This window comes from Pelophylax lessonae, assembly GCF_965119305.1.
Source record: "Pelophylax lessonae genome assembly, chromosome: 9".
In the NCBI taxonomy this organism is placed as follows: domain Eukaryota; kingdom Metazoa; phylum Chordata; class Amphibia; order Anura; family Ranidae; genus Pelophylax; species Pelophylax lessonae.
In genome coordinates, this window is record NC_138776.1 from 186,377,324 (window position 1) to 186,391,331 (window position 14,008).

The following is a 14,008-nucleotide window of genomic DNA, read 5'->3' on the forward strand; positions in this document are numbered from 1 at the left end:
TCAGGTTGGATGGAGAGCGTCTGTAAACACCAATTTGCAAGTTTTGCCACATATTCTCAATTGGATTTAGGTCTGAACTTTGACTGGGCCATTCTAATACATGAATATGCTTTGATTTGTATTTTACGTGACTTTTGTTTTTTCTTCATACTAACATATAGGCAAAGTTTTGTAGCAAAACTAAGAGTAACAAGTGTAGCACCCTCTAGTATGTGCTAGAAGTGAGTTTAGGAAAACCATACTCGGATTCACAGTTAATCACAGATTCTCAATTGGATTCTCAAGATCGTCAAGACTCACACTCTTGCCACAGCTTCTCAATTGGATTTAGGTCTGAACTTTTACTGGGTCAATCTAACACATGAATATGCTTTGATCTAAACCAGGGATATGCAAACTGTGGCCCTCCAGATGTTGCAGAACTACAAGTTACATGATGCATAGCAAGACTCTGACAGCCACAAGCATGACACCCAAAGGCAGAGGCATGATGGAACTTGTAGTTTTTTGACACCTGGAGGGCCACAGTTTGCATATCCCTGATATAAACCATTCCATTGTAGCTCTGGCTGTCTGTTTAGGGTCGTTGTCCTGCTGGAAGGTGAACCTCTGCCCCAGTCTCTAGTCTTTTGCAGACTCTAACCGGTTTTCTTCTAAGATTGCCCTGTGTTTGGCTCCATCCATCTTCCCATCATCTCTGACCAGCTTTCCTGTCCCTGCTGAAGAAAAGCATCCCCCCAACATGAAGCTGCCACCACCATCTTTCACGGTGGGGATGGTGTGTTCAGGGTGATGTTCAGTGTTAGTTTTCCGCCACACATAGCGTTTTGCTTTTGAGTCAAAAAGTTCAATGTTGGTCTCATCTGACCAGAGCACCTTCTTCCACATGTTGCTCTGTCCCCCACATGGCTTCTCGCAAACTGCAAACTGGACTTTTTATGGCTTTCTTTCAACAATGTCTTTCTTATGTGGAGTGCACGACTATTAGTTGTTCTGTGGACAGATTCAACCAACTACACTGTGGATCTCTGCAGCTCCTCCAGTGTTACCATGGGCCTCTTGGCTGCTTCTCTGATTAATGCTCTCCTTGCCCAGTCTGTCAATTTATGTGGATGGCCATGTCTTGGTAGGTTTGCAGTTGTGCCATACTCTTTCCATTTTCAGATGATGGATTGAATAGTGCTCCATGAGATGTTCAAAGCTTTGGATATATTTTTATAACCTAACTCTGCTTTAAACTTCTGCACAACTTTATACCTGACCTGCCTGGTGTTTTCCTTGGCCTTCATGATGCTGTTTGTTCACTAAGGATCTCTAACAAACCTTTGAGGGCTTCTTACAACATCTGTATTTATACTGAGATTAACTTACACGCAGGTGGACTCTTATTACTAATTAGGTGACTTCTGAAGGCAGTTGGTTCCACTAGATTTTAGTTAGATGTATCAGAGTAAAGGGGGCTGAATACAAATGCATGCCACACTTTTCAGTTATTTATTTGTAAAAAAAAGTTTGAAAACTATTTATCATTTTCCTTTTACTTCACAACTATGTGCCATTTTGTGTTGGTCTATTACATAAAATCCCAATAAAACACATTTACGTTTTTTGTTGTAAATTGACAAAATGAGGAAAATTTCAAGGGGAATCAATACTTTTTCACTGTATACTAGGCTTTACCCATTACCCATCCATATTTCATAGATGTATAGGCATATCTAGCCTTAGCAGCCAATGCTGTTCTTAAAAAAAAATGGATCCTTCTTGGGGAACTGCAACTTTTACCCACTAGGCAGCTTATAACTTGGAGAATCCAGTCAATCCTGTAGACAACGCCAGTTTGGCAAACTTTCCTTTTTTGTATTTCTTATGACTTTATTTTTTTTTTATACTAACATATAGGCAAAGTTTTGTAGCAAAACAAAGAGTAACAAATGTAGCACCCTCTAGTGTGTATTGGAAGTGAGTGTAGGAAAACCATATTCTGACTCACATTTAAGCTGGTGGGTCTTACTAGGGTCAGGGTTTATAAGACTTCAGGGCTAGATGACTCATCATGACAGCTCTTTAGTGCCTCCCCCTGGTCTAGAAGGTTGGAAAATCTTCTGCAACTAGAGGGAAGGGGTTAGGAGGAGCTGCTATTTATGAGGCCTCAGCCAATCCCCAGAAATGGGCTGGCAGGGGGCAGAGAATACCTCATAAATAGACATGGGCCATGTTTGCAGGGGACATTCGGGTAGAAGATAGAAGTGCAGTTTTAAGGAGGCTGTTGGTGGCTCATGAGGTGAACCCCCTAGTTTGGGGGGTGGGGGGGGGTGTCCTGCCTTGGGCCAGGGGGCTCGGGTGCTGGAAGGATCCTGCCAAAACACAAGAAAGTAAGTCTTTCCTGGAGGTATGGGAGCAAGAGAGAGGACAGAGTGAGTAGTCAACACTGTGAGGACTAACAATGGGGGTGACTGCCACATGTAGCCAGTCTCCCTTGAAGACAGCGGTGTGCTTAAGTCTTTAGCCTTTCCATAGGGAGATCTCCTGAGAGTCTGCCTGGTGGGCTGGTGAAGAGTCAGTCGGGTGGACTGGTATGAAGAGAGAGCCAGGGGGGCTGGTGGAAAGAGGCAGCTGCAGACAGATAGGTTAGTAGTGCCTAAGGTGGTGCTGGGATCAGTGGCCACAGAGGAGGTTACAGGCTGTTTCACTACATTCGTGCTACACAAATAAGGGCTACGAGTTCCTGCCTGTAATGGGCTATTGCTAATCTGACTGGTAGCCTGTCAGATTATATAGAGTGATTCAGCTGGAGCAAGAAAGTAAATGTGCAGTAGACTGTATATACTGTAGGTGTATATAGGAAGATGTCCCTGAAGTCTGCTGAAGTCAAGTGGGCATCCCATAACCTCCCGTCCCTATCCAAGTTATTAACCCTCAAATAAACAAAGACAAAATAAAGTCATGGACTGTTCTCTGACTCGGAGCACTTGTGAAAATTCGGTGTGCCTGGTTGTGCAGGAGTGGGGGATCCAAGTTCTTCTGTCCCTACAGGGTTATGCTACACAGGTATATCGACAAACTGTACACTGCCTCTCAGTTGTTACTTTTTCTTCCCATGGTTCAATTTGAAAAAGTGATCGTAAAGGCAATTCTTTAAAATAATTAAAGTAAAAAAAGATGTTATATTTACCTGCTCTGTGCAAAGTATTGCACAGAGCGTTCCCCTACTTCCTCTTCTACTCAGGGAGGCACCTTCTGGGGGGCCATGTCCCCTGCTCTCTTCCCACAGGAGCTCTGAATCCTTAGCGAAGGAAGGTAATTGTTTAGGGAATGGGGGGGGGGGGGCGGACAAGTGGTGGGGAGTTTTTTAACTTTAATGTAGAGAATGCATTAAAAAAAAAACATTTTGACTTTAGAACCACTTTCATTTTTTTTATTGTTGCTGCCATGATTGTCCCCATCACGTTTGCTAGACAGCTCTTACCTTTTTTACTTCTAATGTAATATTACATGTATTAACAGTTATTAGAATACAATTGTTTTCATTATAGTAGTTATTCTTTTACCATTTTTATATTTAAAAAAATTTGAAGATGTATTTTCAACTATCAGAATGTTTAACTTCCAGAAATGGAGTCCAAGTCTATGAAAATATATATGTATTTTAATAATGCATGTACCATTATATCCCAGTTAATAAATAACATACAGTATTGTAACTTCATTTGTTATGTTTAAGCATGTACTTTATTACTACTTTTTTATTACCAAAGTCTTGAAAGTCATAATTTTGAGAACATTGTATATGGGTATTAATAATTGATCATATCACTCCACAGTGGTTACCTGGGTCCTGGTGGAATAGGCAGCTATGGTCAATACCCAAACTGCACAGGGGGAGCTGCAGGATATATAGACAAGTGGCTGCTTGGCAGAAATCATATTTATCGATATCCCAGCTGCATGGTATGTCTGTGTCTTATTTATGCATTCATTTACTCCCAGTTTCTCCCACATGTTCTGAAAACCATGTCTATTAAAAATGCTGACTTTAAAGCTATATTAAACGCAAAAGCAAAAATTTAATATATTCAGAATACAATTACTTAAATTTGAAATGTACATCCTTTGAAATGTACAAACCTCAGGGCTCTGATGAAGAGGGCTTTACCTTGAAACGCGTCACCACGGACGCCTTCCAGTCCTCCTGCTTTACCGAAAAGTGCTTTTTTTCTGGAGGTCTCCGGATAGCAAAATAAAACCTTTAATACGCTTACCTTTAGCATACGTTTGTGAGTATAATGTATGGCATGTATTTTAATCTCTCAATAAATGTCTTGTAATATAATATTGGGTCGGTGCGTTCTTCTCTTGTTTTCTATGTTTTCAGCATTAAAAATCCGACAGGGTTTTTAATCCCATTCCACTCTATCTAAAACATAACAAAAAAATTGCCAGTAGTTATACTTTAAAGCTGAACTCTTGCTAATACTTTTTAAATAGCTATAGCAACAGTTTTTCTTTCCTTTAGGGATAATGGTTTTCTAAAAGATGAAAAAAATCTGACCATTATAGGCACTCCTGTTAGTGTTTCATGATTTGTATTCATCTTCTAACTGTCGCTTTTGCTGGAAAGCTTGGTCTATTAAAGGAAGTCGAAAAATAACAGACCTACTGGCCGGATTGATGGTTGAAGAGTATAGAGTAGCAAGATTTTTTCATTTATACTGGATATCACAATCAGTCTCTGAAGGCGGGAAAGATTTTCAGCCGCACCATATTGCAAAAACTAGCCTTCCGCCATAGTATTTCCTAAATAGATATAGTAATGTAACTTAAAACTAATGATCGACCGATATCGGTTTTTCGTTGCCAATACCGATATTTTGGCAATTGAATATTGGTATCGGCCGGTATTGGCCGATATTTTTGTACATTTAAAAACATTTTATTTTTTATTTTTAGCACTTGACAGGTACTGTTGTGGAAGGATCTGAGGGTCTAAAGGACTCCAAGCCCCTCCTCTGCACTTAAAAGCATTTAAAACGCCAACCTTGGTTGTTTTGAATGCTGTCATTTTTTTTAATTTGGCGCTGAGTAACCGGAAGTGATGTCATGACATCACTCCTGGGTTTTTACAGGAGACCGAATGCGGCTTTGATCGGGTCTTCGGTGGCCGTGCAAACTGGTTTCCCGGGTCTCCTAGTGGGACGGGAGACTTGGGCGAGCCGCAGAAGGCGGCGGGAGGGGCGTCCCCTCCTGCTCCTTGTAATGACAGCCAAGTGGCTTCTCAGCTGCATTGGTTGTCATTACAAGATAGCGGACCATCGGCTATGGACCCCGGTACCGGGGTGATGCCTCTAGATGGAGGCATCACTCCGGCACAAGCACTTTCAGAAATATTAGCAATATTGGCCACCTTGGTGGCCGATTCCGATATATCGGGGAAAGTGCATATCGGTCCCCGATATATCAGCTTTGCCGATAATCGGTCGATCCCTACTTAAAACGTAACTTTAAAAAAAAATAAATAAAAGAGAAAGTGAACATGGGCACCACTTAAAGATTTAATCCCATGCAATGCTTTCCCATATGGAAGAAAAATGTATTTCAATATATTTAGGGAAATAATATTTTGAAATATATTGAATATGGCCAAAATTGTAGCATTTCAAATATATTTCCAATATATTTGGGAAAAATAAAAAATGTTTTTTTTAAATATATTTTTAATATATTTTTCTTCCATGTGGGTTATTAGCAATATCCTATGCAATTTCTTTAGCCCATTTACCATTCCATTTAAAACAGGACAACTTTGTCCAGTAGCTATACTGCATCGCCTCACTACAAACAAAAATATCAGCAGTCTGTTGTGTACATTATATATAATAATTGCAGACACTTGATAATCAACGCACTATATAGCCAAAATTTTATGTACACACCCAAACTAATAAGTTAAGAAGTTTTCATTAAAGTGTCCTGATAATGCTACAACATACAAAGCCATTTTAGATAATGGTGTGCCTCCAACCTGATGGAAAAGGGAGAAGGCCCTTTTCAGTTTCAGTATGACTATTTCCCATGCAAATAGACAGCTCCATAAAGGCATGGTTTGGTGTACAGCAGGCGTTTCCAAACTACGGCCCAAACTATGGCCCTCAAACTGCAATTCCCATCATGTCTAGTTATGTCTGAATTTTTCCAAAGCCTTATGGGACGTGTAGTTCAGCAACAGCTGGAGGGCCGTAGTTTGGAGATCCCTGGTGTAGAGGAACTCGAGTGGCCTGCACAGACCCCATGATCTCAACCTTCCTTATCTTTGCGATGAATTGGAACACTGATTGCGAGCTCTTTTGGCTAATTGGGCACAAATTCCCACAGACGCACCACTCAGGGCAATCTACTTGGCTGCTATGGGGCCTGGGATAGGAAGGGCCCCATTATGGAGGTTAGGAAAAACGAATCTGCTATAAATTCATTATAGAAAGGCAGGAGTCAGACCTCAGGATTGTTTCTAGTCACTGATCCACTTCTGTTCAGTAGGAACCATTTGTTTTGCTGTCTTAGCAGTATAGATTTATTGTCCTTTGAACTTGTATTACAAACTGAAATTAACCCTGTATACCTAATGCTGCCAAAAATCCTGGAGTTTCTTCTCAGATACAACCTTTAGGACAGCTGCTATCATTATAACCAAGATCCCAGAGAGAAATCACAGTTTTGCCAAGAGGTCCCATGATTTGTAGTTTCACCTCTGTGTCTATAGCCCCTCCATTTTTAGGTATGAAGCTAAAGCTAAATGGAAGGGAGGTAGAAAATAAATGACTAGACAGCCAATTAATTAGTCTGCTCTCACTGATCATATAGAAAGGGTTAAGACTGTTGCATATCATTAAAACAAATTGTCCCTGCTTTCTGGTGTGATCGTAAATAACTTCCCCTATTAATTTGCATGACCTCATCTATGATTGTGGAATATTTTTCTTCTCTGTTTGATTGAATGAATTATTTATTTAACATACGGTATGCTACTGATTTGTAGCATAAAGGTATCAGCGATGAACACAAACATTTTAGTGACCCGCTTTTATTGAAAATGTGAGCATAGATTATTTCATCTTCTCTTTTTCAAAGTAATAAAATATTTTAACAGTATGTGAGTAGAGTTGGTTGAAGATAAATTCATAATATTCATTTTCTTGCTTCATAATTAAATGCTTTTTATTTTTATAGTTATTCCATTGCTCATTACATAGTTTGCTCTCAGAAAATGTAGGAGAAGGCACAATGTTTGCATACATGTCATTATTTCCCTTACGCCTTGAGGTATCCATATTTGGGCATTTCTGGGTACAATATCCCACATATAAGTTTATAGTTTATGCATTTATTTTCACAAATACAACTTTTTATAGAGAAAATAAGAAAGCATTTTATATTTATTTTTTTGTGAATTTTTTTTTTTTTTTTACTGTAGAAAGAATTGCTCTTCTCTTTGCTTATCTGTGATTGACTACCTCTATGATTATCAACAGGCAGAGGAGAAAGTCAGTAAAAAAACAGGAATAGGCAGAGATGCTATGTCAGCTTGGTCATACAAAGTCTTGTCTGTTATTGTTGTGTATCCTATTAGGATATGTTATAGCATATTGAAGGTTTCATGTAGGGCAGACGTCACTAAATGGTGGACCGCAGTTCGGATACAGACCGAGTGACAGTCCTGTCCAGACCACGACCGCACCACTTAGTAGCCTCATCTCTTCTCCTGTTCCTGCCGCCCCTGGTAAAACATACAGCGTAGAGCAGAAGATACAGTAGGGTTGATTCCTCTTCTGTTTATGCAATTGCATGCCTGCCACTGCCACTTCTGTTAAACTCGCTGCAGGGGAGAAGGCAGGAGATATGACTGTACTACACGGGGAGTGGGAGCTGCCCAACCTTTTACTTGTTAACAAGTGTTGGTCAGCTCCCACCCTCAGTGCAGACCTTCCATATCTCCCATCCGCTTCCCTGCTGTGAGTTTAACAGGGGAATAAATATGCAGAAGAGGAATCCACCCTGCTGTGTCTCCTGCCCTCCGCTGTGAGTTTTACCAGCAGCAGCGACGGCAGTTGGAGAAGAGTTTAGGCTGCTAAGTGCCCTCTGACGTGCTAAGGTAGGACTGTGAAGGGGGAAGAGATGTAACTGCAGTGGAGACTATGCTTTAAAGGGGGTGCTGTGTTTGTAAGGGAGGACTGCCTTTGTGGGAGGCTGTGATATGGGGGGCTGTAATGTGAGAGGGGGAGCTGTGATATGACCATACCTTGATGTGAGAGGGCGAAACAGTGATATGGGGAGGCTATAATGTGAGAGGGAGGAGCAGTGATATGGGAAGGCTGTGATGTGAGAGAGGGGAACAGTTATATGGGGAGGCTGTGATGTGAGAGGGGTGAATAGTGATATGGGGAGGCTGTGATGTGAGAGAGGGGAGCAGTGATACGTGGGGCTGTGATGTGAAAGGGGGGAGCAGTGATATAGGGGGCTGTGATGTGAAAGAGGGGAGCAGTGATATGTGTGGCTGTGAAGTGAGAGGGGGGAGCAATGATATGGGAGGCTGTGTTGTGAGGAGAGTGAGAGCTGTAATGTGGGGGGGGGTTGTGATTGCAAGGGGGGTTATGATGTTTGGGGGCTGTGATGTGAGGAAGGGTGGCTCTGATGTGAAAAGGGGGGCTGCGATGTGAGGAGAAGGGGCTCTGATGTTAAGGGGGGGACTGTGAGGAATGGGGACTCTGATGTGAAAGGGAGGAGGTCTATGATGTGAGGGGACTGAAGACACTTTTGTAAAGGGGGGGGGTCAGGGCTGTGGTGTGAAGGACCTTATTAATAGAGAAAAAATTAGATTCGTACCTCTGGAGAAAGAAAAGGTTACTGACTGGACCTCTGTGAATTTTAATTCAGTAGGGAAACCTTTAAGATTAGAAATATCCACATATTAGGGTATGAATAAATAAGAATACACATGTAGATTCAAGGGCTGACTTACAAAGCAAGTCAGTTTTAATCTGGCAAGCAAGTCTAATGCTTTTTTTTTTAAGAAATAAAAAGCACAACCAATCAACTAGTTGAAATAAAAAACACAATTAAAATCCATAGAACTAATTAAAAATATAATATACAACACTGGGTGTCACTTCTTCTTTAGACCACCAATGTAAGAGAACATTGTCTTCCATTGATCAACAATATTATAGTCTATGTCCCTGATCACCAATATAAAGACAGATTTTGCAGTGACCACCATTGTAATGGAGACATTTACCCCCATCACTCCTGTAAAGACCTTTATTAGAATGCTCTGTCCTTTCCTCTGATCATTAATGTACATGGGGCTTTTTTTATGAAGACCACCCACAGACCATCATTGTACACCAGGAAGAAGAAAGTGCATACCTACCAAACTTGGATATTTTATATACTTTGAGGTCCACATAACTGTAAAGATTATTCAGCCCAAGGCCAGAATTTGAACTTGCATTGAAAATTTCTATATTGACTATGCAATTCAGGCATAATAGGGTTGATTTACTAAAAGTGAAAATTTTGGTGTAGCTGTGCATGGTAGCCAATCAGCTTCTAACTTCAGCTGGAGCAGGAGCCTGCAATCACTATATCTGGTCTCACACAGTACACAGAACATGGAAATGCAATTATTGTAGAATATATAAACTGCTAAATACCTTTTCCCGTCAGCAGTATATAGCAGTTATGTGACTTCTTTTAGTGTCTAGTTAAAGCTTGTAGGAGGAGTTTTCATTCTAAATGAGATAGAAAAGAACCCAACGGGTAAAAGGTATTTGAAGGCAGCCACTGTTAATCCCATATAGAAATAAATAGTACTCAGATATCAGATCTTTATCTGAGTACTCAATATTTTTATATGGCATTAACAGTGGCTGCATTCAAAGGCCTATTACTCTTTGGGTTCTTTTCTCTCTCTTTATTTATATTCATTGGATGCGGTGCCAGAACATACAGAGTCACGTCTCAATTTTGTATCTATAGAGTTTTCATTCTACTCTGACTCTATGAGGCTGCATGACCCCTGACTCTCCGTCTGGACAGTGCCGATTGGCCCTGTGCTAATCACATCCAGTTTTAGTAAATCGACCCCAACGTCTCTCTTTTAGTCTTTTAGTGCTGAGTTTAAAGTGATACACGATGGAGGCATCTTTTTGATGCTCATAAATGGTTACTTGGCATCCTATATATCATGACATTTTATTTGGGACTGTAATATAGCATAGGAGATATTTGATCAATTTTGAAAGAAAACCTTTTTAAAATAAGATTTGAACGTCCGGAAACCCTGAGAAAAATGTGTGAATAATTCATATGTTGCTATCTGGTATTTGAGCAAGAATCATTTTTAATGAAATTCACTGAATTGTGGTTACCATCTTGCTGCTTCCTTGTACAGTACTGGGGATGAAAGAGCTCCATAAATCTCCCAGGCTAGTTTACTTACTTCTCCAATTGAACATCTTTCTTACTTAAATCATGAAGACAACTAAATTAATGGCTTAGAAACATCCTGTTTCTTCTGTGTTGTCCAGCGCTGGTTGTCCAGCCTTATTTCCTCTCTAATAGATGAGAGGAGCTGCTAATTGCTTGTCTTAATCATTGTACATCGCTGAGCTATAAACAGAGGGATAAGTATTTTGTTTACTTCTGTAAATTATTCATTGCTGCTTTGCATTAGCTGTATCACTTTCCAGAATAATGCTTGATTTTTATCACCTCTGCAGGAGATTTACTAACAGATTTTCGATATGTAATCACTTTCAGTTATTTTTAAAGTTCTCTTTTTTTCTGGATTTAAAGTGGAACCTAAAGGCAAAAATACCAAAGCTTACAAGCAGGCAAGCATGCAATGTCTCTGCTGCAAAAAAAAAAAAAAAATAAATAAACCTACCTACCTGCTTGCAGTCTTCTATGGCATGTACACTGAGCTGTGCAAGCGCAGCTCAGTTTACATCCCCGGTGCAGTCCCTTTGTCCTGGGATGACTGTCTAACTAATAATTACAGAAAGATTTCATATTAGCATGCAGGGCTGCATGATAATATAATTATATAGTGAAAGGGGGGAAAGGTCTTCTTTGGTCCCCAGGTTACCAGTAACAACACAATGCCTGAGTGCTGCAGGGGGAAGATATTGGCAAGATCAGCAGATATTTACTGCATACTCACAAACAATTAATATAATATTTAGGCATGGGTGTAGATAAGGGGGGGATGTGGGGGTCTAAACTAGGGATGGACTGATTATCGTCAAGGCCGATATATCGAGGGCCAATATTGACTTTTGCCGATTTATCTGTATCGGCCCCGGAATTGGTTGATATTGCCGATATTCTAAATATTGCTCATGTAAGGGTAAAATGATGTCACAGCATAATTCAGTTTACAAATGTTATTGAATATGCCACTTACATATGTACAAATTAAAGATATAAGCAATGAAGTGACATCACTTCCGGGTACTCGGCTCCAGATTCAAAAAAATGACAGCATTCAAAACAGCCAAACTTGGCGTTTTGAATGCTTTTAAGTGCAGAGAAGGGGTATGGGGTCTTTTAGACCCCCAGATCCCTCCGCAAGAGTACCTGTCAAGTGATAAAAATTTAAAAAAAAAATGTACGAAAATATCGGCCAATATCGGCTGATACTGATATGAAATGGCCAAAATATCAGTATTGCTATCGGCAACGAAAAACCGATATCGGTCAATCACTAGTCTGAACCCATCCAGAGCATCCATCTGCAGTGCCACAGCTAGGCTAAAATACTTCGACCAGCAGATCTGCATTCTTTCGTTTTTTAAGTGAACTGAAGTAAGTCACCTCAATTAGGTACCTAGGAGAGGCTAAGCCTTGGATAAGTACAAAACTGAGGAGGCCTACTTCCTATGTCTGGGTGGCAGGCATTGTAAATTGCAGTATCAATGTAGCTGGGCCTGGTAGAGGACAGCGCCCCCCCTCCCCCCGAGCAGGAGGTGGAACTCATTGTAAAGTAATGGCCGGGTATGCCAGAGGAAAGCACTGTAGTCTCTTTCCCAAATCCACAAATGGTCACCTGGCCAAGTCTTATAATTTTCTAGTGCATATTTATATTTTTCTATGCCTAGTGTATTACATCACTGGCATAATAATCAGTCCTGTATAGATGATTGTAATAGGTTACTTTAACTAACTACTGTTCTCTGTACGCTAGGTTGTACATAACATACTCTGGACCACTACATTCTAAGTAAATCTTATACGCCTGACCCCTGCACTCTATTGTGCTTATTTGTTCTAATTGCTCATTAGTCACTAACTGTGTTAATGAAGTTCTCCATTCAAAGTAGCATGTATGCAGTAAGGCATACTGTATGTAATGGAAGTTTCATTTTTTACAAATGAAGTTTGTAGGTGTCTGGTAAACTCTCAATTGTGGCACAATAATAAAAACATGTTTTGTGGGGTACAAGGACTGTGGCATATGTTACTGTATACAAAGTGAGTAGGTTTTCAGCCATATGGTGAATAGGGATGATCGAACTTTTGAAAAGTTCGGTTCGACCAGGAAAGTTCGGGTCCGGATTCCAGAACCCCATTGAAATCAATGGGACCCGAACTTCGGTAATCAAAAAACACCATTTTGAAGCCCTAAAACCCAATAAATGCCCATAAAAAGTGCCTAGGGTTCTGGGTCATGCCCCAGGGACTATTAATCACACAAAAAAAGTTCTTAAAAATTGTCGTTTTTGATAGAGAGACAATTATTGAAAAAATGATTGAAAAAAAAAAAAAGAGACTTCTTTGGATTTAGTGTCTGGGGGGTCTAAAAAGTGTACCTGTGAAGTTTCAGCTCTGTAGCATGTCCACAGCCAGAAAAAAAAATATCGTTTGTCTTAGAATTGCAGTAGAGCAGGGATATGGCTCCGCTATTTTCACACCTGGCCGTTTTTGTTGCAGGCGTTTATTGGGCTTTTTTGTGGACGTCTTTGGAGGCAGGCATGACATCTGAACTTCTGTGTAGGGGTATATATACACACACACATATATGTATATATACACATACACACATATAGGTGTGAAAGTAGCGGAACCCTATGCCTGCGCTAATGAAATTATTTGCAGGCATAGGGATCCGCTCCTATCACACTTATATGTGTGTATGTGTATTAATACATATATGTGTGTGTGTATATATACCCCTATACAGAAGTTCAGATGTTATGCCTGCCTCCAAAGACGCCTAAAAAATGCCCAAAAAAACACCTGCAACAACACAACTGGGCGTTTTCGTTGCAGGCGTTTTTTTGGGCATTTTTTGGGCGTCTCCATGGTAGCTGTCTCCATGGTAGCTGTTGTTTGATTGGTGACTTTCAAGAACATTTTAGCACTAACTTTGCTACAACTATTTTTTATATAGGTAGGACAAAGGTAGCCAATAAATGACCCCTAAGTTGGCCATATACCAGTATATTTACATTCGAAAATTTTCTTTTTTTCTCGAACAAACTAATTTCTAACTGTGATTTTCATTTTGGAAAAATTATACATATCATAATGAAACCTGTTTAATATGTCTGGAAATTTCAGATCTGGAATACACCCAAAAATTTTAAAGGCTTTCTATCAAAATGAGTTGACTCAATGATGGCAAGAAAAAATATTCAGATGAATGATTTTTTCTGTAAAACCTCAATGAAAAATCTAACTATGTATGGCCGGCTTTACCCTTCTTTACTTCTATTTCCTGTCCCTTATGTTTGGCTTTAGGAAAGAAGTATGGAGAAATCTTGGGAACTATTCTAGATTGAGGTGTTACTTCTACGTTTTACACAATATAGGTAATACGGGGGACAAGCAGACCTAAAGTAAACCTCCTATATGCAAAGCTATGGGGTTAAAAACATTTTATTTTACATTACGGCTTGTTATTTTGATAATGGGACGCATATGTGTAGTATATAGAGTAGATGCAGCATTA

The 14,008-nt window shown here is 40.0% G+C and overlaps 1 protein-coding gene across 1 annotated transcript in view; it reads left to right on the forward strand.

The window, feature by feature from the left end:
- Positions 1-14,008, forward strand: part of LOC309563068 (heparan-alpha-glucosaminide N-acetyltransferase-like) — a 272,146-nt gene that overhangs the window by 46,431 nt on the left and 211,707 nt on the right. The window contains exon 6 of the mRNA XM_082267368.1: positions 3,825-3,951. Coding sequence (XP_082123494.1) covers positions 3,825-3,951 — 127 coding nt within the window. The remainder of the gene's footprint in view (positions 1-3,824; positions 3,952-14,008) is intronic.